At 35.5% G+C, this 25,860-nt stretch overlaps 1 protein-coding gene across 4 annotated transcripts in view; it reads right to left on the bottom strand.

Moving 5' to 3' along the window:
• The window catches only part of DIAPH2 (diaphanous related formin 2), an 876,560-nt gene that overhangs the window by 786,730 nt on the left and 63,970 nt on the right, over positions 1-25,860 (bottom strand). For 3 of the 4 annotated variants that reach the window (XM_053916890.1, XM_053916891.1, XM_053916893.1), the window contains 2 exons: positions 12,052-12,156; positions 7,132-7,152 (listed from right to left, as the gene is read on the bottom strand). In XM_053916890.1, the coding sequence (XP_053772865.1) occupies positions 7,132-7,152; positions 12,052-12,156 (126 nt within the window). The remainder of the gene's footprint in view (positions 1-7,131; positions 7,153-12,051; positions 12,157-25,860) is intronic. The other variant, XM_053916892.1, reaches the window with a different exon arrangement.

Raw genomic sequence — 25,860 nt, 5'->3', positions numbered from 1 at the left:
CATGTGGGAAGAGGGGTTTCCAGCCTGATTTTTAAAGTAAAATGTATAAAGGAGAATAGTGAAAAGTAAAACTGATGGTAGTTCAAGAGCAGAAAGGACTCAAATGCCTCCATTTCTGCTTTTAATCAATACTGAATAGACAAAGGAAAGACAGGGCCATGCAGACCTATTTCATTACTTATTTCATTTTTCCAATTTCAATCTGGCTTCTACATCATGCATTTTGTAATTTCCAGGCAACTATGATACTTAAAGTGCTTATTCTAGAAACTCTAGTCTCTGGGACACTGCTATGAAATTCTAATCTGCCAATTTTATCAATGAATACTTCTCACCATGTAAAGATTAATGAGACCATGAAAAAATAAGCCAATTTTTAGCTGACTTTGACCAGAGTCATTTTAAATACTGTTTTTCTGCTCCTCTCTCTAATCTCAAAGCAACAACAAAAAACTTCTTCCTTTAGGGACCCCTCCCACCTTAACCTCTAGAACTACTCCCTCATCACTTCCTCTACAAGGTGATTCCTATATTTCCCTCCATTTATTGCAGGATTTCTAAACTCCTTTGTAAGAAGCAAGTCATAGATAAGATAATGGGTATGAAATAGTTTAAACTGCAGATCAATCGTAACACCTATGTCATTATACTTACTGTCTTTCAAAACACTCTCAGACAAAATGAAACTTTTCCCGTGGCTGATGGGAAAGCCACTTTGCAAGTTTTAATACACTGCATCTTCAGGCCCTGCCTTTATTGTGTTTCCCTGTCTGTCTTCCCCATTAGACCTAATATTTTAAGAGCAGGAGCATAATTATATGGATATTATGATGTTTCATGTTGTCCTGCAGTTCCCTTAAACGCTTTTTGTTCTTTTTGAGTCTTTTTTTGCTTTTCTTGCTCTTTTTGGGAGTTTTTTCTACTGTGTCCTCCAGCTCACTGATTCAATCCTCTGCTTCATCCAGCCTGATTTTGATTCCTTCTACTGTGTTCTTTAATTCAGAAATTGTATTCTTCATTTCTTCTTGGCCCTTGTTGATTGTTTCTATGTCCTTTTTCATGCTGATATAGTTTGTAGTAAGTTCCTCATAGCTTCCCTGTAGTTTTTGGTAATTCTCAGTGACTTCATTGAGCTTCCTTGTAACCACTGTTGTGAACTCAGTATCTGATAGTTGACTTGCCTCTATTTCATTTAGCATTCTTTCTGAGACTTCCTCCTTTCCTTTCAACTGGAGGTTGTTTCTTTGCCTTCCCATTATTTGGGAGACTTTTCTTATTTGCTTCTGTTTGTTTTTTCCCCCTTTTATTTATTTATTTTAATTGAATTTATTGGGGTGACATTGGTTAACAAAATCATGCAGGTTTCTTAAATTGATCTACTTTGACGTCCTGACTTTGTGAACTTCTATGGTAGGAGGCCTGTGAGATTCAGTGGTACAGTCACAGTGATCACGTGAACTTGATGCTCTTGGGATGCCCTTTATGCCTTTTATGCTAGTTCTCTGGGTGTAATTGGGTTTGATTGTTGTTGGATCATTCTTTTGTGGGACCTTCCCTCCAGCTGGTTGACTGGAGCTCACTCTGCCCACCATGTCTTGTGTGCTGTTGTGCAGGTGCTGCCAGAACAACACCACAAAGTCCAGGAGACAAACCCACACCTGCAAAAATAACTCCCACCAGCAGTGGCACTGTCAACAAGTGAACCAGTACTAATAAGGGTGTAAAGAGATTAAGACTACTATAAGAAAGGAGAGCAAATATGAGATGACCTACTGAAAGAAAAATGATTTTGAGAGGATAGAGAGAGGAGCACTAATAAAAGTAGGAAACTGGAACAATACAAAGAGACAAAGTAAAATTTACATCGTAAATAAAAAAGGGAATGAAGAAGGTGGAATGGAGTGAGAGAAGGGAAGCATATTGTATTAGGTTTAAGCAGAAATTAAAAAAAAATAAAATAAATTGACAGAGAGAAAGAAAAAGGAAATAAAAAGTAATAATAAAAAATAGGCCTAAATTGGAGAAAAAGTTCCACCACAGCACTATCAACAACAAATAAGCTAAAATTAATATAGGTGGGATGGGAATAAGAGGGAAAAAAGAAAGAAAAGTTTAAGAGATGTCTAGAGGAAACGAAAGTGATTTTGAAATGATGGGGGAGAGGAATTACTAAGAATGATGAAGAAAAACTAGGCTAACACAGAAAAATATTAAAATTTGATATGAAAAGAAAAAAAGAAGAAAAGAAAGGGCAAAATGAAAGAAAAAAAGAAAAAACAGGTTAAAACAAGGGAAAATTAAAATCTGAGACAAAAAGGAGAGGGAAACGGTAAAATTTGAGATTTAAAATACAATAATAGTGAAGTTCTAGAGATAAAATGGAAAAAATGCAACAACAACTACCCTATCCACAACCAACAAGCAAAGAGTGCTAAAGGTGAAGAGAGAATGTGGGTCTTTCAAGAGTGGGAAAAAGGATGTGAAGTGACCACTGACAAGAAAATTGGTTTTGAGAGGCTGGACAGGGGAGAAATAGTAAGAGTGCAGAATGGAAATAAGTTGTAGCAAGAGAGAAAACAAAATTTAAAATGAAAATAATAAGAGGAAAGTAGAGAGTATAATGTGATAAGAGAGGGGAAGAGCAAAATATATGAATTGAAATAAATTATAATATAAAATCTAGTGAATATGCACAAACTTGAAGGACAAGAAATGAATGTTAAAAAGCTATGCAGGGAAAAAAATATCGCAAATCATGGAGAAAACCGTGGGGGATTTTGTCTTGGTAGCATGTAGTATTGACCACTGTTTTTCCTTTCTGGGTGTGCCTCTGGTGATGTCAGATGGTGACACTGTCTAACCTTAGGTAGCCTGTTTGAGACTACCAGGGAACTGTCTGTGGCTGTCTCAGTTGTTAATCTAGTCACTCTGCACTCAGCAATCAGGCTTAAGCACCATAGGGAGGGGCAGAATCCCTCCTGGTGTCAGGGCTATTGTTTCCCCTCTTGCTGCTGCTCCTCAGAGGGGAGTGGTCTACCTGAGCAGGATGGCTGCTACGGTATGGGGGGTGACTCAGCACTGGGATCCCTGAGGCTAGTCTCTCAGTTCTCTCCCCAGAGCTTCCTTCCCCAGTCTCTCCTCAGGTGTCTCTCACCCATTCTACCCTGCTCCCTTTGCCAGGGCCCAGGGTAAGTGGCTGCCAATGAAAATGTATGCATTAGCCCTTTAAACGGCTCTTTGCATCTCCAGGCGCCCATCTCTGGCAGAGAGCAACCCTGCCGCTTTTCACAGCTGGATGTGATCTGTGTATTTTTTGGGCTCTGGTACTGTAGGCTGGGGATTCCAGCTTAGGGTTTAGACCTTACACATCTCAGGAGGTTCCAATAGGCCACTTAAACATCTCTCTGGCACTCAGTGGCTGCCTGTGGGTGCCCAGCCACCCTCTTGCATCTCCACCATATCCCCCACCAGTCACATTTTGCTGAAGCTGTTTCTTCTGTCTGTCCATGGTTATCAGACTTCTCTCCCACTATTGTTCAGTTGTTTATTCCAGATAATTTCTCCACAACTGAGTTGTAATTCCATATTGGTCCTGGGAGGAGGTTAGTGTAATTTCCACTCACTCCTCTGCCATCTCGGATCTCTCAAACTCTGATACACTTTCAAGATTGAGAACCATTAGCCTAATCCAGCCTACCTACTACTATCAAGTTTATTTTTCTTAAACCCTGCTTAACTGATCTCAAAACTAATTTCTAATAGTCTGCCTATACTTCAATATCCTCCTACAACTTGACTTTTTATTCTTTCCAATAAATATTCTTTGTTTCAGCAAAGTCAACCTCATCTCTTGCTTTCCCATTTCCCGTGCCACTCCCCAAACATAATTTGGTTCCTTCTTCAAGCCTTTGCATTGAATATTCCCAAATCTGGGAACTTCTTCATAGTCTCCTCTCCCTAGTCAAATCCCAGCCATCATAACTAACAATTCTTGTAAGCCCAGTTTAAGTCCAGAAATATTCATGGAGTTTTCTCTAATTATTCTAAGACTACTTCTGTCTCCCGCTTATGAAATCCTATTACAGTGTGTCCTCACTTAACATCATCGATAGGTTCTTGGAAATTGCAACTTTAAGTGATACAACATATAGCAAAACCAATTTTACGATACTCTAATAGATATAAACAAGTGTTAAGTTCCTATACCATCTCATCAATGTAACAATCAAATGATGCTAAATGAAATAACGTTATTCAAGGACCTGCTGTACACTTCAAATCAGCACATATAATTTAAGCTTTGATTATTTCAACGTATATTATTGAAACTAAAACATCTTATCTGATTCTTATTTTCCAATTATCAGTGCACCTAGCTCAGCTCTTGGTGCATAATAAGCACTAAAGAAACATGTGCTGATTTTTTTAATTATCTCAAAAGACTGGTGGCTTTTTCCTCAAAAGGTCACATTGAATTGAAAAAAAAAAGAGAAAAGAAGAAAATTTTAAAGCAAGAGAAATATGAAATACATTCATTATTCTAGATACCACAGTACATGGTGATGTTGAAGATGTTTCCTGCTACAGACTGCTTAGCCATAAAGGCAAGGTAATTACAAATACCTCTCAATTACAACACAGGTCATTTTGGTGTATCATGTAATTATAACACTGAAATACAGTGCCTTGAATATAACGACTTTAAAAGACAGCAAGTGATTCTTTTCTTTAATTTCTTTTTAAATATATTTATTGATTATGATATTACATTCGTCCCATTCCCCCCCCACTCCACTCCATCCTGCCCACCCCGTCCCTCCCCCACTCCCCCCCCTATTGTTCATGTCCATGGGTCATACTTATAAGTTCTTTGGCTTCTACATTTCCTACACTATTCTTACCCTCCCCCTGTCTATTTTCCACCTATCATCTATGCTACTTATTCTCTGTACCTTTACCCACCTATCCCCCTCCCACTCCCTTATTGACAGCCCTCATGTTCTAGTTGTTTGCCTAGTTTGCTCTTGTTTTGGTTTTAGGTGTGATCATTAATAACTGTGAGTTTGCTGTCATTTTTACTGTTTATATTTTTTATCTTTTTCTTAGGTAACTCCCTTTAACATTTCATATAATAAGGCCTTGGTGATGATGAACTCCTTTAACTTGACCTTATCTCAGAGGCACTTTATCTGCCCTTCCATACTAAATGATAGCTTTGCTGGGTACAGCAATCTTGAATGTAGATCCTTGCCTTTCATAACTTGGAATATTTCTTTCCAGCCCCTTCTTGCCTGTAAGGTCTCTTTTGAGAAATCAGGTGACAGTCATATGGGAAGTCCTTTGTAGGCAACTGTGTCCTTTTCTCTTGCTGCTTCTAAGATTCTTTCCTTCTGTGGAATCTTGGCTAATGTAATGATGATGTGCCTTGGTGTGCTCCTCCTTGGGTCCAGCTTCTTTGGGACTCTCTGAGCTTCCTGGACTTCCTATAAGTCTATTTCCTTTGCCAGATTAGGGAAGTTCTCCTTCATTATTTGTTCAAATAAGTTTTCAATTTTTTGTTCTTCCTCTTCTCCTTCTGGCACCCCTATAATTCGGATGTTGAACATTTATAGATGTCCTGGAGGTTCCTAAGCCTTTCCTCATTTTTCCAAATTCTTGTTTCTTCATTCTGTTCTGGTTGGATGTTTCTTTCTTCCTTCTGGTCCACACCATTGATTTGAGTCCCAGTTTCCTTCTCATCACTATTGGTTCCCTGTACATCTTCCTTTGTTTCTCTTAGCATACCCTTCATTTTTACATCTGGTTTTCGAACAGATTCAACCAATCTGTGAGCGTCTTGATAACCAGTGTTTTGAACTGTGCATCCGATAAGTTGGCTATCTCTTCCTCACTGAGTTGTATTTTTTCTGGAGCTTTGAAGTGTTCTGTCATTTGGGCCATTTTTTTTTTTTTGTCTTGTCACGTCTGTTACTCAAAGGGGCGTAGCCTTAGGTGTTCACCGGGTGGGGTAATGCTGGTCCCTACGCTGTGACGCTGTACGTGGGGGAGGGGCCGAGAGGAAGCAATGGCGCCCGCTCCCCTCTCCACCGGATCTCAATCTTTCACTCCGGTACCCACAATCAAACTGGGCCCCTCTGGTGCTGGTTCCCGAGTGGGTGGGCCTGTGCACACTCTAGGCCCCTGTGGGTCTCTCCAACGACCTCTCCTGTGAGGCTGGGGGTTTCTCCTGCTGCCACCCCAACCCCCACAGGCGTTTTCAATCAGAGGTTTGCCTGGGTTGCTCGGTCTGCTTCGCTCCCCTCCGTTTGTCTGGTTTATCTGTGCACAAATGTGGGGCCGCTGGGTCTGCTAGTGCTCGGACTGCCTGTGCCATTCGTCCCACACTCCGCCAGTCTCAGTCCCACCATGGCCACGCAAGTCCTCTCCGCCCCTCCTACTGGTCTGGATGAATGCTTATTTTTTATTTCCTTGGTGTTGGGACTTCCCTGCCATTCAATTTTCTGTCAGTTCTGGTTGTGTGAGAGGTGCAGTGTGTCTACCTACGCCGCCATCTTGGTTCTAGCAAGTGACTCTTAAAAGATAATGCAATACGATAATTTCAATTTATCCATTTAGTAACTGAACCACAGTGAAATTTTATGACTTGCCCAAATTCACAGAGCTGATCAGTAGCACCCAACAAAGACAATCACCTAGGCCTCCTGACTAAATATGAAGGGTTGTTTGCACCATGCTATGTGCTCAGTAATACTAAAATCAAAGTGAGATATTTGAAAACGAATTCCAGTAAGCATAAACCAATATTTTAGGAGTCTCTCCCTGCCATCTAAAGAAACTGAGGTAAAACATGCAATTTCATCAGAATCATAGACTGCCACAGGCACAATTCCAAAGAAATGTAAAATTTTCTAAGACAAAGTATACAAACATGTTATAGTTCTAAAACATTTCCCAAGACCACAGGAAAAATAATTGTCATTAAATTCTAATCACCCTTTCTTAATATTCATGTCACTGCATTGGTAAAATACACATCAAAAGAATAAACAGACATATAAAATACTAAAAGAAAACTCACTTCTGAAAAGCACAAATTCATATCTAAGGGTAAAACACATCCTTTGTACTCACCGTAACTTTACTTCCAACTATCTGCATGCAGTGGTCAACGGAGAGTGGTTATGGTGTAAAACAAAAAACAGAACAAAAAAACAAATATCAACAGTATTAGTAATTAGAAGATTTTCACAGAAGCGTTTAGTAAATTAGTAAATAGCTAATCCTATATATGCTTTTAGTATTTTAGATCTAGAGACTAAAATAAATCTGTCAGTATTAATTTCTATCATATTTAAAAAATGTGTAAAGTCTGCAGAATAAGATTTCTCAAATAAAAGATTATTACAATTTGAGGATTTTTTTAAAAAAGGTACTATAATGGGATTCTCATACATTGCAATCTAAATATCAAGTAATGCATGATTAAGTGTAATTAGGCATCAGATATTTTACCAGCCCATAGCCCCTCAAAAAATTATCAATAGAAAATTAATTTTTTCCAAATAGTACGTTTTTTCTTTCCCTGTTATAAGCATACTGTTAAATTTGAAATAAAGTATTTTAGAATATATATGTTGCATTCAAACTCACGTATTAAGAAATTAACTTTAGGGAATGTTTTATATTTCTATAAATTTAAGACAATATTTTATATTAGACTTGAAAATTGCAAGAAAGATATATTGCTTATAATTCTAGTTTTCTAGGTCATCCTAGCATTTCTATTGTAATATCAGAGTTTTCCATACAATGTAATGAAATAGAAGCATTTTATATCTAAACATGCAGATATTCATAAAGAGGAAACAGTTCAAAATTGTAACTTCAATTGAGCTTTTCATAATAGATGAGAGATGAGGGACTTTTTGAGAAGCAGATTTGTGTTTCAAAAAGCAAGAAGTAAAATCATAGTCTTAAACATAATTTTATTGTATCAGATTTCTACACTTGAATATCAAGCAATCTAATCCACAGTCTAAAACCTTTAATCTGATAACAGTGATTATCAATGTGTTCTATTTTTTCAGCTAGTACTTTAAAAATAAAAATCATATATAATTGAGATCCCAGTAAGAATCCTAAATTGAAGAAGATACCACAAGATACAAAAAAGATAATGACAGTTTCCAAGTAAATTATTTCAGAGGAATCCATGAATCTCCACATAGAGAAGCAGCTTTCTTAAATATTCCCTTGACAGACTATTTATAGGCAGTTATTATTTAGTTCAATAAAAGCCTCTTTGATGCCATTAACAGTCTTCTGAATTGAAAGATATGCTATTGACCTAAATTATTTCCTCCCACCAAAAAGACAGAGGTCTTATTTGTCCCTTGTTTATTTAGCACTGACATGAGACTAAAAAAAGAATGCAGCCTGTCTTAACAATTAAGGCAGGATTATACCCAGTGAAATGGCCAGAATATGGCCCATTTAGTGATTCATTCAGATTGCAACATGACTGCATTTAGCTAAAGCACATACGGCAAACAGATTAGATTGGCAGAAGGAAGCTAAGAAAAACTGGTTTGGTCATGTTTGGATTCAGCTGTTTCAGCAAATGCAGGCCATGCCTGGAAAAAGAAGTCCCGAAAAAGAAAATATCTGATAATGGCTAAAGCAAAGCCAAAATGCATGTATACAAACACATACACAGATATACTGAAACTCTAACTGCTTATTACACAGGTCAATCTAAAAAATCTATAGATGTATTTGGTAACACTATTTGAAATCATTTCCTATTGAGATTTTTTTTCCAGTCAATGATACCTCTCAAGGGCTCATGTGTCTTTAAAAATATAATTTTACACATTTTAAAATCTCAACTTCAAAGATCATGATTAAGTTATAAATAAACTGGTTTCCTAATATTCTAATAAGGACACCAGCATGTGGCAAACTAAGGTCAGGATTTCAGGGACTACTTTTTCCTCATATCCACCTATAAAAGATGTTCTGATATAATATGCAAGATGCCCTCTACTCAATATAACAACATTGGCAATATTAACAAAGCCTGGTTTTCCATTTCTGAAAACATATATTTTTGCTTAAAATATGGGCTCTTCCAGGTTACTTTTGGCTAAATGACTACATGTACCCACCATCCTAGGTCAGGTCAGAACCACACTTGCTACCATAAGCAAACAAGCCCAGCTGATGCAGAGAAAAGGTTCTTCTCCACTCCCTTATTTAACGTTCATTCATCACTGACAGTTACTCAAGCTACTTTTTCCTTTAATATTCATATAACTTAGCATTCTCTATTGTGGGACTTGAAAAGGGAAAAACTAAGCAATAGTTTTCACTATCTTTTAATTTCCTTTATATTCTCTTATTGCATGCTAATTTTAGCAACATTAATTACACAATAGTCTGTCCTTCGCTTTAGAAACAGGTTTTGAGCACATACCTGTGTATAGTTTCATTTTGCTTTACTGTCCTTATAGGAACTCAGGAGGATGAAGGACATTTTTTACTGAGTGCATAATTTGTTTCTTTTTCAATTCCATATAAAATGACTAATGCAGGTGTTAAAGGGGGAAATGTAGAATTTATGTTTCAATTTAACAATAATTCTCACATGCTTTACATGTGACTATAAAATATGTTTCCACCAGGGACTCTAGCCCTTAACTTTGTTTTTACTTCAAGATGAAAGTTTTGACTACTTATAAATTATTTTCATAAAGATGTAGTTAACAATCTAATCTACTTTAAATGAGAAAATATTTTAATCAGTATATCAATATAATGAAAAAGTAAACATAAAAAATATAAGATATGCAACCAAGATGGAAACCTTGGTTACACACAGGTAAATGGCCACACATTGGGCTACGATTTATGTAAATTTACTGTCATAATCATGAAGAGGTCAAAAGAGGAGACGATTGTCACTGAATGACATCCCTGTCACCTTCTAAAAGAAATTACATAAGCAATTTTCTTTGTTTTAACAACAGAAAACACAGTACTAATTAATGTCTCCCCAAGGTCAGAAAGCTTAACACATGCTTATTAACAGGCTTTCTTTCATCATAATATTTGCTCCATGAAAAATATTAGCAAATAAAATGTCTAATCTTAGAACTCTAATGAAAGGCTGTACATGTATCAGGTGCTCATATATATGTTAAATGAAACAAAGGTCATACAATAAAGAGTCATGGTACTGATTTTGAGGTTAATGCCTCAGGCATAATTTTCAATGTCTTTTTAGAAACGTTCAATTTCTGTTTTTTGAAGAAAGCAATTCAAGAGAGCTCATCCCACATTTCCCCAAATTTTAGCATTTTAATCTGAAAAATGAGTATGTAACTTAAAGTGTGCATTTCTTTGGCCCTTTGAAAAGGAAACAATATGAGAATAAATGAAAACACGTTCTACACAGCAACAGAGTGAAAATCAAAAGGTGAAGAGAAGAGCTTCATATAATCTTCATTACATTCAGCCCCACTTCCACAAACAAAAACAGTAAGTGAGCCACAAACACTAATAAACTCATCTCATTAAAAACATGGCATGATTATTCATATATTATTATCTGTACTTTGCAGTCAGATCTGGTTATATAGATTTACTGCTGTATTTGCCTGTAGGTATTTGAAAACTAACACTGAATGTACACCCTGCATTTTCCTAAAGCATTTTACTGTGAACAATAACTTGAGTGCAAAATGAGGAGATATTCATCAGAATTTCAAAGTAAAACTCTATGCATCACCTAATTCTATTGAAAACAACGCTCATGGCAAATTTCACTTATCACTCGAAACATATTTCTGCCCTTGGATACCAGAAGCAAATTAAAAAACATGCTGTTGTTCTGCTCTGGCAGAGCTGCAATGCGTTATGTTTAAATAGTTCAGCATTCAGATTTAGCTTGCTTAAAGTATAATATGGAATAAATACGATCGTAGAATTAGGGTAAAATGCATCAGGAATTGCCACTACAATTACTGTACTGAAATAGCATTAACAGGATAGTCAAATAATTTTAGAATATATTTTCCAATGAATATATATTTTCTTCTCCATTGAACTTTTTAAATTTAAAATATGCACGTTTTAAATGTAAGTGTGCATCTACATACATTATTTACGTATACACACATATAATAATATACATACCACATACAATATCACTGCATGTCTGTGTGTATACACACACATAATATACACATACATACACAGTGATTTTATGATCTCTGCATAAGAAAATGTTTTTCTTCATAGAAATATAAACAATATATTTCCCCATTTCAAAAATTCTTTTTTTTACAAAATAAAATCAATCCTGAAGACTATTTTTGGAAGTACCTTAAGATGTGAACAAAGCAACATATTCCATTAAAACACTATGTTTTTCCTTCTGATAAGTCTTTTCTATGAACTCTACTTTCAAATCTTTTCAGACTCACACAGATTTGACTAAAGATCCTATTAAACAACCTTCTTTATATCAAATTAAGCTGTACAATAACAATTATCAGGCAGCTGACCTAGTACAACATAAAATAATGAAAAAAACAAAACTGCACATTAAAAATATTAAAACATTCATACCAGCACGCACTAGACATGTAGCTTTACTGTACACTTCGTTTAAGCTTGTGACTAGGCTATATTTGTGTCTTCTCCCTCAAAATTCAAAGTTGTCATATAACAAACTATATAGTAAATGGAGTAACTGCAAATTGCTGTCAATTTTTAATAAGTGCACAAAACAACCTCCGCCCCAAAACTCAATGGATTAACTCAGGACCTTCTATCAGAGCCTTCAGTCTGTCCTGTTTATTAATGGAATTCTCTCTAATTATAAACAATTTTGAAACATATACTAAATGTGTAAAAACATGTATAATTTTTTTCTGAATAGTCTCTATGAGTACAATGAGACAAAAACCTGAAGATGTGAGGTTTGTTTATTTTTAAGCAGATGACGCTAAGCTCATTACGTTGGTGCCAGGAAAGCTGACTACTTACAGATTTGGCTGTAGCAGAAATATACTGGACAACCATTTCATGCTTAGTGGTAAAATCCTTGTTTCGTAAAGGAGCTTTTCGTTCTTCATTAAGGTTCATGTCCTCCTGTTAAAAAGAACATTTATTAGAAGCATTAGCAAATTTCTGCTTAAGAGCTTCAAAAGTGATTAATAAATATTAATATTCTGTCTTAAAATAGTAAGTCATGCTGTGACTAACAACAGTAATTATTTTTGTAGATACTTTGCTATTATTTTCCACTCTAGATAACATAATCTTGTATAAAATCTACCACATATTCATGGTTCATATCTGTACCTAGTCAAATAGTGAGAATGAAAAAAAATTTTAACTATTCTACAGAATAAATTGGCAATTTATAAGTAGAGATGTACATCACACAGCCTTTGCAAAGCTCTTTATTTACCCTGACAGCAAAAAATAAACACTAAATAATAAACACATACTTTAGTATTTGGTGTATGCTCCCTTAGGATCACTATTATTTATATGAGCAAATATGATTTGTAAATTAAAAGAAAATATATATCTGTAACATGTCACTGAAGAAAAATTCATGAGAAGCTGCTGGATTTGGGGGGGAAAAAGGTAGAAACATACTCAGCTGTACTGGGATAACAAAAACCCCTCATTGGAGGGGAAAATGTGCAGTTACAAGAACACGTTGTTTTAAGGTTCAATAAGCTTTAATTTGGTTGAGAATCTTCCTTTATTTTGTGATACATATGTAACATTTTCACTAGAAAAATCATTTTTCTTCATTTTTAAACTGATGTTAACCCTTGCAAAATAATAACATACTCTTGGGGGTCACCAAGTTGGAAATGATTTCACCTACAGAATGGGTGAAAATTTTTACAAATCATGTCTGATTCAGGATTTGTATCCTGAATATATAAGAACTCTTAGGAGTCAACAATAAACCAATTACAAATGGGCAGATGATTTGAACAGACATTTATCTAAAGAAGATATAAAAATGGCCAATAAGTACATATTCATTATGGAAATGCAATCAGTACTCATTAGGGAAATGCAAACCAAAAGCACAATGAGATAACACTTCACTCCCACTAGGATGGCCGGGATAAAAAAGATGATAATAAATGTTGGTTTGCATGTGGAGAAACTGAGAATGAGATACGATGCAGCTACTTTGGAAAATGGTCTAGCAGTTCTTCAAAAGTTCACAAAGAGTTACCACATAACCCAGCTTATTATACCTGAGAAATAAAAACATATGTCCACACAAAAAGCTTGTGCATGAATGTTCATAGCAGCATCACCAAAGAGTAGAAACAGTCCAAATGTCCACCAAGTGATAAATGGATAAACAGATGTAATTCATATGTCCATATAATGGAATGTTATTTAGCCATAAGTGGGAATGAAATGCTGATACATGAATGAATCAAAAAAATTACATTATGCTAAGTGAAAAATGCCAGTCACAAAAGACACATATAACATGATTCTATTTATGTTAAATGTCCAGAATAGGCAGTTCTAGAGAGTCAGCAAGTGGAGTCATGGTTGCCAGGAGCCGGGGAGAAGGGATGGGCAAACTGGGGTATGACTAATGATGGGTATGGTGTTCGTTCTTGAGGTGATAAAAATGTTCTAAAAGTTACTGTTGTAATGGTTGCCTAACTCTTTGAATATACTAAAAAACAGACTGAACACTTTTAGAGGGTAGAATTAAGATATGTAAATGGTATCTCAATTTTTTAATTGAGTTTTCCCTTTATTCTCTTAGTAATTCTGGCCATTACTGTTTTCCTTTTCTAATCAAGTAAACTAATGAATGAAGAATAGTATTAAAATTATTTCAAAGAATCATATGTGAGAATGTGGGAAGAAAAAACAAAGGATTCATGAAAAGTAATCAAACTACATCTATCAATTAAATAGTAACTTCACTGAGTCAGAATCTCATGATCTAAATTTGTACCTACTGCAGTGGCTCCTATGATGGTTCATTCAGTCAATACTTACTAATTTAGCATGAATATATATATGACCACCCCTCTGATCACCTTTATCACTGCCTCTACCCCTACTTTCCTATCTTCTTATATTATTTCTCATTTGTGTACCACACTTGTTAATGACTTACTTGAAATCAGAAGACATCTTTTCCCTCTTTTTCTCCCTCATAGGCTATATTTAGCATTGTTGAATCAGAGTAGAATCAGAGAAATGAGGTTGGATAGCACTTTTGATGTAGTCCACACATACTTATTTATGTTCTGTGTCAATTTCAACTAACAGGGAATTCACTACCACTGCAGGCGCCACCCATCCCATGTCTGGGTAGTTTGATTTTTGCTAAGGTTTTCTTTGGACGACTGGATGTTAAATATGTACAACCAAATAGTAATAGTGCACTAACGTGGCAGGACTGTGTCATTATTTTTTTCCTCTACTGTCTTAATTTTGAATCACTTATTTACTGAACACATACTATGCACCAGGGGGGCTATGCTAGGCTGGCAAGGGGAGTGCAATCTTCAAAGTCTGCTACTACCAGTGGGGAGAGGGGATTACAGGAACTACTATAAAGGACACATGGACAAAATCAAGGGGGAGGGTGGAGGTGGGGAAGGAGGGGGGTTCAGCTGGGGTGGGATGGAGGGATGGGGAGAAAAGGCATACAACTGTAATTAAATAACAATAAAAGTTAAAAAAACAGTAACAATAAAAAAAAGAATGGAAGTTGGCTTTTTAAAATAAAATTTTTTATTATAAAAAAAAAGTCTGCTAGTACCCACAAATTAAATGAACTGTTATTTATGAAGTACTTGGGACAATGCCTATTAACTAGTAAATGTTCTTTCTTAAATAAAAATAAATAATTCATGGTCTAGTATGCAATATGGAAATGTAAAGAAATAATTATAATACAGATATGAAAATGATGCTTGGGAGACACAGAGGACTGATGGAATGGTCAGAAAAGTCTTCACCAGGATTTCAGTCTTGAAGGCTGAGAAGAATCTCTGCGAGGGTAAGGAGACCAGCTAGCAGACCAGAGTGCTCTGCTGTCATGTGTGCCTGCCCAGCAGCATCTGAACATGCCCACTACATTCATCACACCCTCACAGTGTCGGTCCTGCCTAACCAAGGAAGAATCTATAAAAAACTACATCTGCCAGTCTCCCTTACAACCAGGGTACAGGCATATGGCTTAGTTTCCACCAATGAAATGCATTTATAGGAGGTGTAGCTTCAGAAGGGAACTACGTAAAGAAGCAGTCCACTAGTAAGCCACCCATTTTGCTGGTGTGGTTGGTCACAGAGGTGATACGGTTATTGAATTGATGGCAGCAGCTGCACCTTTTTTATCATGACAGTTTGACCACGTGGTTTTGGGTGGCAACAGCTCCTTAATTGGACTGTTTTGCAGTTGTGTGGTTCTGGAAGTTATTCCTATAATGATCTGCAGCCTGTTTCTGCAAACTAGCTGATTCAAGAGAGGTACTTAATATCTATACATATCTTAATAGCATTTTTTTTCTATTTAGGCTAGACAGAGTGGATTCTCTTATGTTCTATAATTTGGACAATTAAAGTAATTCACAGGACTAATGATATGAGTCTAAACTAAGAGACATGGTAGTCAGATTGAGCGCAAGGAATAAACTCAACAACCACGCAAATATTATTTGAAGACAGCACTCTCACCTTCACAATAAAGTATACCTACCAGCTTCAACTTATCTTCATGTGGCATGGCTTAGCATTTCTTTCTCTCTCTCTCTCTCTCTCTCTCTCTCTCTCTCTCTCTCTCTCTCTCTCACACACACACACACACACACACACACACACACACAATCTCTCTCTGTGTGTGCATGCGCGCGTGTGTGTCTGTCTCTGTCTCTCTCTCTCAAGTACTCTGTGGTTTGATGAATGCAAGGAAGGAAAGGACTTCCACCTCCTTCATCTAGAAATACTATACCTCTATTAATTCAGACTTTATTACTATACTGGCAAACACATCACTCTGCTAACTCACATTGTGTTTGTTGCCATTAAAACCCCTATGTACTGCTCACATATATGCTAGGCGACGTCTATACTGCCTCAAAACATTCTAGTTAAATTACAGTCTCCTGCAAATGTGGTTAGCATAAATCTGCATAACCCAAGGAGAATCAACTCTGGAACACTTCTGGATTTGTGAACTTCACCACCAGGCCTAAGAGTGTGTTATTGCCACCTCTGGCAGTCTCTGGGTAGAGAATTTGCTCTCCTTCCAATGACATTTCTACATTACAATGTATCTCCATTCAACATTTAATGGTATACACTGCTAAGATCATGCCATCAGAGTAGAATCTTTTTGCATGGAGGTAGGCAGGGCAATAAGAATATGAGATTAGAGACCTCAGAAGAATGTTGTCAAGATTAAGCATTATCATGCACTTCAAGCCTGGTGTACAGAATAGGGCAAAAGTGTTCTTGTATTATTACTTAATTACTGTATTATTTTCCATATGAACTGTAAACCCCACCCTCTAAATTAACTAGCCTTCAAAAATGCTAGCTATTAGTGTTAGTATCACCCCCTCAAGTCTCATTTTTTACCACTTTTAATCTTATCCCTTATCTTTCAATAATGCAAGGCTGTCTGTAGTTTTCCAACATACACTACGCTGTTACGCACTCCCGATACTGTGCACATGATGCTGTGCTCTCTGCCTACAATGCTGTCGTCTTCCCCACCCTCTCCCCCTATTAACCCTGTCTCATCTCATCTCACTCACCCCTCCTAGATCCGTATGTAAATAGCTCACACGTATACTAATTCTTCATATTTCCCTCAAATACCTCATTTAGAAATGACTATCTTCATTCTATTCTCCCATATGAATTCCAATATTGTAGCATTTAAATTGAAACTATCTGAAAAACTCCGTCTCCCCTAAACAATAAACTAACTGAGGACAGAAACTGGGTCGTTTATATCTATACACTCCCAGCAAAGAGCATAGCTCCTGGAGTGCAATAAGCACTTAATAAATATTTGCTGAATCAACATAATATTTAGGATCCTTTTTCTCTAAATACTTTAATTTGCTTTATATCCACCAAGATTTTCTATACCTACAAACTTACCACATAGGTTGATTGCGAATAGGTACCATTCATATGAACAGAAAAGACCATACCGACTCATTTTATTTTTATAGAAATAAGAAGCATATCACTAATACTTCTAAATCATTATGTTTAGCTTTATAATAAATCATAAAACTCAATAGAGAAATACTCATAATTAAATATTAATTCTAAACAATGTAATTGAATATGAAACTACTTCTAAACACACTGAGTTCTTATAGTACTCAAAACACAAAAGCAAGCTTTCAGTATGCTTAATATTCAGCTAACACTTCTACAACACATGAGAAGAAATTAGTATTTTGTAGTTTTAAAAATGTTATTTGAAGTCTAAATAATTGACCATTTATATTTTTAAAGCCATATTTGTAAACATTAAACCATTTTACTCCTTCTACATATGCCATGATGTAATTTTCCCATTAAAGACAAATTTCTTCACTTCTTCAGCAAATAAGCATTGTATTCTTAAAGTTATCACTGAGGAAACATATTAGAGTCAAAGGAGGTTAAAAGTTGAACTACTTGCCCATTAATTCATTTGTATTCTCATTCATTCATTCATTTATTCTCATTCTCATTCTCCATCTCTTGCTCCATAAATCATTTAAAAGGTGACAGTATAATTTTTAAAACTTTCTCCTCACCTTCTAATTCTTCCACTGTTTTTCTCTTTTGCTTTATGAGAGGTATATGTCAACATTTTAAGTTTTCATATCTCTTCCTTTCCTGTAAGAAAGAATACTTGTTCCTTCTTTAGACGAATTTGCTATAAATTTCTATATTTTCTATAAAGTGTTTCTGTTTTTGCAACATGTCTTGATCCCAGTTTAAGGCTGATTTTCCACCTGCTATTTTAAAATGTGAACCTGACTTCACTATCACTCAGATCCTTCTGCTTCTCAACAGGAATTACTCAAGGATTTTATAACTTTTACATTTGGGGGACCTGAAGGGAATGAACCAATAAATACCCTGGTTCCTAAAACTATCTAGCATCAACTGTGATTATAGTTATGTTTGATTATTCTAAGGTTATAAATTAATGGAATTTTACAGCATTTGTTTAATTTATTCTTCTCTAAAGATAGGTTCTATAATCCCTCTAGCTTCTATGGACCAGAAAGGATAGAATGTTTTTCGCTAAAATTCCAATAAGAGTATTAGGGATTTTCTACATAATTAAAAAACTGGCAAATTCCATTAAATAATTACCTGTATAGACTGTAGCCCCAAGACATATAGAAGCTCAGATGGAAAACAAAGATAAAGGAAAAAAACTGTCCAAATACATTAACTCTACAAATATAAGGGCAGAAACAGGAAAAAAAGCATGATATTAAATTACTATAACTGAGTAAGGCACAGAAACTGTTCTTATAATTCTGCTTTCAGGTCCTGTTAGAGGGATCCAACTTTAAATACCTACATATACCTCTTTACCTCATGAGGGTAAGTTCAGAACATATATTTAGATAATGGAAAATAAAAAATATTAGTTTCACTTTCCCAATCTTTAATCCTGAGCTCAACATTCAACCAGTGGTGCCAAGAGTCGACAGATTATATAGTCCACTGTAGTTTGTGAAATATTTATTTGTATTCAAAAATATAAGAATATAAGCTCTAATATTTAACATGAGTACAACACTGGAGCCCTCACTGGGTCCATAGGTCCGAATGATACCGGGGCATCTTAGGGGAACAGTGAATACTCATACTGTGTATCTGCTCATGGTCAGTGCGCTGCAGCACACTGTAGTTTGCATGGTTAAGTGGATTTGTAAGTTGTTTTATCTACTTTCAACTAAATTGCCCCTCAAATGAAAAAAAAACAGCAAAATCGAAAAGTAATTTTGAAAGTTTCCTGCAAAGACAATAGCTTGAGGATAATAGGATAATACCAATAATGCAAACACAAGCAAAGGAGAAAATGCTAGACTGCTATATCTCCTACTCCTAAGTCTGAGCCTTTCATCAGTAATGCATAGTGGTAAAAATAATGAAAATCTAAGGTTCATAAGAAGCTGACCCTACAAGATAAAAATTGTTAAGGTAACTTTGAAATATAGATGGATATTATCAATGATGACTCCCACTTTAAGCCACCTCAACTTAGACCATTTAAACCCATTTAAAAGCAAAAAACAAAAGGTCTGAGACACTGGGTAAACAGTTGGTAGAAGCAGCTGAAATACACATGTGAAACAACATGACAGTAAACTAGAACAAATTCTTTTGTTGACAAATACTATTCGAAGACACTTAGAAATTATGCTAAAGTATTAGAAATATTACTCAGTATAGAAGGTTTAGCATATAGCCAAATGAAAATACAGCTGTTTTTTTTAAACTCAGCTTATATTATTTGCTAGATTGCTTGAATAACATAATATAGAAACTACTTTTCTTGGAGTCACTAATGGAACAATCCAATAGGGAAAACATAATAAGAAAATAAATAATTTATTTAATAAAAGGTTGCTTTATGAAAAAAAACTAAGTGGGAGGGATTCCTGAGTAAGGCCATCCCACATGTAAAATTTGAGCTATTACAAGAAAGAAGTTGAAACCAAAGTACACAACAGTGCTACACAGAGTCAAGAATGTAGCACCTTTTTCAACAAAAGTTAGATATTTCAAATACAGTAGAACATTTACAACATTTTGAAATGAGATAGGAAGTGAACATGAAAATATGTTGAACCTTACAGAGATAGCTCTGGTAATCTCAAGACAAAATATTTAAAAACTGATGAAATTTAGCATGACTTAGGCATTTTTCACTCACAAAAAGACAAGCGATCCCTTCATAGTTTATCAATTAGTAAAAAAGTAACTATTTAAATGAATGTCATTCGAAAAGACACACATTGGCAGACCCAACTTCCAAGTCTGTCTCCTTGACCCTGCATGACTCACTTCTTCCTCCCTCTTCCAGGCATAAGAAACAATGTGTGGAGCGGACGTGAGTTCACAAGAATGGGGATGAGGGTCTCCTCATTAAAAACAAGGAAGGAAAAATGTAAAGAGCCCTGATGACATCAGTTGAAGCCCATTGTTTTTAAAGAGAGAGAGAAAGGAAGTCAGGGAGGGAGAGGGAGGGGAGACAGAGAGAGAGAAAACCATCGATTTGCTGTTACACTTATTTATGTTTTCATTGGTTGATTCTTATATGTGACCTGACCTGGGATTGAATGGGTAACCTTGGTGTACCAGGATGACATTCTAACCAAGTGAGCTACCTGGCCAGGGCTGAAGCCCACTTTTTAAAGTCCATTTTGAACTCCAGATTAATTTCAAGAACAACTGACTATCATCAAGGAAGATGGAAATTTACAAGACACAGTTCAGCAGGAAACCTTTGCTTGACTCATAGGTTGGACTGATAGTTAATACCATGATTTAGTAAGTGCTGCTAATGATGTTCTTATTCCACTTGGACCTACACATCTTTGTGAGATTTACGTTTCAACTCTAACAGACATCAAGCCTAATATCAAAATAAAATGATCTGGGAACTAAACCCTCTAATTACTGTCATTTTTTTTTAAACAAGATGTAAAAAATGACATTGTCATTGTTCTCTCTAAAAAGTTATTAACCATGACAGGAAAAGCTTTTGTGCTTTAAATAAACCAATAAATAAAATAAGCTCATTTTAAATCACTTAAAAGTCATGTTCATTTCATGCTTTTCTCATTCTTTACTATGTATTTTGTAATGTACACAGTATTAGTACATACATACATGAATATAATTTTAAATAAAATATATAGGGCTTACTTGCTAAGGCATACTTATATTCACAGGGATAGGAAAAAATAGGTTTAGAGTTGTAAGTATGTGAAACAGAGTTTATTATTGATTAATTATTGTATTATTGTTTATTATTATGATAGTCCTTGTGTGTGTGTGCAGTGTTTATATATTTTGTCCCTTACAGGATAAGAAATCAGAAAGTTTAGAGACTACTACATGAGTACAGAAGTTGATGAACTTTTTCTGTAAACAATCAAACAGTAAATGTTTAGGCTTTGGAGGTCAAAGGATCTTTGTCACAACTACTCAATTCTGCAGTTGCAGCACAGAAGGGGCCATCGACAACATGTAAATAAACAGCTGTGACTGTGTTCAACAAACTTCATTCATGAACACTGAATTTCAAATCATTTTCATCTGCCTTGAAACAGTCTTCTTTTGATTTTTCCCAACCATTTAAAAATATAAAAATGGTTCTAACCCTGCAAGCTGTAAAAAAATGAAATACTAGGTACAGGGATAGTGTCTTTGTCATCTTTCTGTTCCCTGTACCTAATAAAGTATTTAGCTTTCAGTAGAGAGTTGTCAAACTTCTCCAAGACACAAACTTTGTCTTTGCTTTTTCTTTCTCGCAAGTACGCCTTGTGTTCTGCTATGTCGCCCCTATTAGAACATAAACTCCTTGACGGGAGGGATTCTCTTTCTGTTGTTGTGTGCTCTCTCCCCTCAGAGCTTAGAACATTGCCTGGCATTTAGAAGGCATTGGACTCCAATGAACTAAATCATCCAAACTTCAGAATGATTTAATGCTTTAAGAAATAAAGACTTAAAATTCACAAGTGGCACTGGTTTCATAGTATATTCAGGTCTTGTCTGTTTCCTCCCTGAGCCCCTGGCACTGGGTTAAGTATACACAGCAGCCTACTCCCAGCTGTTTCAGTACCATGGAAATCATCCATTTATTTGCTTGTCTTCCTGACTAAACTCTCAGCATTATGGGGAGAGGGGAGTTGTTGCATTCATCCTTGTACCCCCAGCATGTAGCATAGGACTTGGCACACTGAACACAGCAATAAATGGTTTTGAAAATGCATACATGGCAATCAATACTAGCAGAACCTTTCAAACAGTAAAAATATTTTAGAAAACATTTCTATGTATGAACCAAGAAGAGAAGCAGTGAATTTTGAAGTTTGCCATTTACAATCAGAATAAATTTGCAAACCTAGTTCCTTTAATTCATCTTCATGGGACTCCTAGCCCTCTACTCTCTCAGTTGTGAAACCTTTGGTAAGAATTATATTTGGTAAGGAAATTAAAAAGTGACCCACATTTAATAACCTTTCAGACCTGTTTACTGGGTAAGTTTTGCTCCTCCTTCCTAAGCTTTTCTTAGGAGTCTGTGTAGACTAGAAATGATGCTCGTGTTTTCTCAGTCTAATGATATGGAGTAAGGATATTGGAAATGAAACTGTAACCAATGGAAATTATGCTACCTACACAATTTCTAAGGGTCTAGTCATTTCTGAAAACACTTCCATGGCTTATTATAGATTTTTAAACCTAGTTGGACAATAATTTGTTTTATTGTAACTTAACCATTAATTAAAATTACTTATGCTGAGAGCACTAAAAGGTTATCATCCAAGCTAACCAACTCCTAAAAAATTGGTGTTGGGTGAGAAAGAAATCCCTAAATCCATAATAGCAGTCAAGGGTGAATAAGTACACTTGCGCTAAAGTACAGCACCTGAGGTCGAAAGTTAGTAGTCTCTTAACAGATAAAAGGCAAAAGTGAAAGAACAAATTAAAAGCTTTCGGATTATTTATCAGAGTTCTATCAGATGGAAGACTGGATAGAGAGTTTAGCATTTGTTGTATATAACTACATTCTTATTAATTTATGCCAAAAATGCAAAATACATTAATATAAATTGCTGAATAGAAACAAAGTATAAAACATTAAATTTGCACATGGAGTAATATATCAAACACTGTCATTAGTAAATGAAGTTGAAATGAAGTATGCCTAGAAATCAATCATAAATCATCACTAGGCTCATCTTTTGCATATAACCAAACTATTTAATTACCTGTATTAGAACACAGTCCTTATTGCCATATTTATACAAATCCAATGTTACCAGTGTAAGCTGGACCTCCACTCAGTAGATCCTTGTGCTAGCTAACAGAAATTTAATTACAACTGGAAGTCTCTATATGTTTTTAACTGGAAATCCCCTACCATCCACCCCTCAAAAAGGACAACTGCATACAAAAGAGCAATATTAATCAAAAATCAATTCAAGCATTAAGACACATTCTTCTCCTTGCTCTAACTGCATTAATTCAATGTGGATAAAAATAAGTTATGATTATTAAACATTTAATAGTCCTTCAGCAGTATACTCAATGTACAAAAACCAGTTCAGTTAGTCTCAATAAGCTTAAAATATTGAATACTTATTCAATTATAGCATTTTTAATGTTTTTCCTATATGTAAAGAGGGAGGGAGGAGATATTTCACCAATACTACTTACAGACAATTCAAAATGCCTTTGATTACCATGAGAAAGGCTAGTGATATGGACCTTATCCAACTTTGAATTGGGGGTTAAACATGAGATGTAATGCTACTATATAATACAATAATCCTTTTAAGTTATCCCCCCAAAATGCTGAAGCAGTTATTGTTGTTTTGGATCTACTACCTTTACTCACTTATGTAAGATTTGAAAACATGACTCTGGGTGAGCAGGGGAACAGGAATCTTAAGGAGCAATTATATTTTACCCCATGAAGGTCATTATAAAAATCATACAAAATCACGTGTCTGTTTTTATTATTGAAAGTATTCATCAGAGAACCACTTCCTAATTTTCAATTAATAGTCAGCGACCATACCCTAAGTACAAAATTAAGTTTTACAAACTATTGAAGACACACTGCTAATAAATAACTTCTGCTCTATTAAAAAAAAAAAACACCTGAAAGTTTCAAATTTGAAGCTTTAAATTTGTCATCAATAGTCAGTGATACCATTACTCAAAACATCTATTATTGTGTCATTGAATGTTCACAATGTGAAAAATGACATACCAATGCACAGAATAGATGACAGAGTCAATGAAACGTTAATACTCTACTAATACTCTAGTAAAGTAAAACCTAACCACGGACATCTTTTAATTAACTAGACCCATTCCAGGGTTTTATTTCGCTATGAAGAGCCAAGTAAATTTTTTAAAGTGAGCTGTTATTAATTAAATAGGAGTTACAATAATCAAATAAAAGTTAATACTTAAAAAAAACATATCCAACAGTAATTAAAGTTTTAGCCCAATACCCCCTATTATCTACATCTATGAGCCTGTACAACAAGAACTGCTGTTAATAGTTGTGATCCTCAGGCAGAGTTTCAATTATCAGAGTAAGATAGGATTATATTTGAATATTGTCTTTCACCTTTATTTAAACTTTCACCAAAATATATCATTACCCAAAAATCCAAAATAATAAATTGTATCAGCACTGTTAAGGTGACTTCTTTCTTGTCAAGCATCCCAAGGAATAGAAGGAAAACTAAATCAATGTTGGGGTGTGGAGGGGGGTGCATTTCAAATTGGAGAGAATGATCAACTGCATCAAATGCTTCCAGTAAGTCAATTAAGATGAGAACTGAGAACTGATTTCATGGAATTCAGCAGCAGGAAGATCTTTGGTAACAGTGATAACAGATTTGATGGCATAATGAGATGGAATCCAGGCTGGAGGGAGTTTAGGAGAGAAAGTGAGAGGAGAGAAATCAGAAGCAATCAATATAAACAAAATTAGGGGAGCTGTTTTGCTTCAAAAGAGAGTAAAAATAGAGCAGTAGCTGACAAGGGAGATAAGGTCAAGAAAAGGTTTTATAAAATGAGACAGGTTTGTATGCTGCTGGGAATGTGAGAGGAGAAAAATTATCGGAGCAGCATCCCTGAATAGTTGAAAAGGAATAGAAACTGTACACAAATGGAAGGACTTGAAACATAAAAAGTTCACTTATGGTGACAGGTAGCAAGACAAACTATGTGAGTATAGACACTAAAGGTTCGGTAGATACATATGGTAGTAGAGGCTCTCTTCCGATTGTTTCCATTTACTCAGTAAATTAAGCAGCAAGGTCGTCATCAAAGTATAAAGATAGGGAAGAGTTGTGAGGATTGAACATCAAACTAAAGGTATGAAATAGTTATCTAGGACCATTGTTGAGGGACTAGAGTTCGGACATATAAAATAACTGTCTGAAAACATCAGGGCCCACTTGGGGCTTTGGAAAAGCAATGTTTTGAAATCATTAATATGGCATTAGTTGAGTAGAACAGACAAAACCTGAAGGACAGGAGGAAACCAGTTAGGAGACTATTTTAGTAGCCTACCAGAAACAACTAGAGAAGCATACTGTCAAAACTAGGGCAAGAGCAGCTGGAAGACAACTGAGTAAACAGATGTAAGTCATTGCAAAACCAGAGCCAATGGGATTTGGCAAGCAATAGAAGTGACTGAGAACACCAATGGAGTGCAAGATGGCCTGGAACTGTCAAGCTTAAGGGAACTGGAGTAGTGCAATACCCGCAATAAGCTCAAAGAACTATTTCAATACAGTAAAAATTGGCAACCAGTGGGCAGATTAAAGCAGTAACTATAATTTGAGTGAGGTTTGAGTGAAAAAAGAAAATGTTAACAGGTTAAAAGTGTTAATAGTATCAAGGAATGTCCTTGTTTCTATTGTTATCATCACTGCTTTAGGTGATTAAGATAAGGAACCAAGTGGTAAATTGAGGGGCAATGTAGGTGATCTAGAAATACTGGCAACTGATGAAAGAACAAAACTTTATTTGATAAAGAAAGGGAATGTAACA

The sequence above is a fragment of the Desmodus rotundus genome, chromosome X (genome assembly GCF_022682495.2).
Source record: "Desmodus rotundus isolate HL8 chromosome X, HLdesRot8A.1, whole genome shotgun sequence".
Taxonomy (NCBI): Eukaryota; Metazoa; Chordata; class Mammalia; order Chiroptera; family Phyllostomidae; genus Desmodus; species Desmodus rotundus.
The sequence above is the reverse complement of the archived record's forward strand: the minus strand, read 5'-3'. Positions and strand labels throughout refer to the sequence as shown.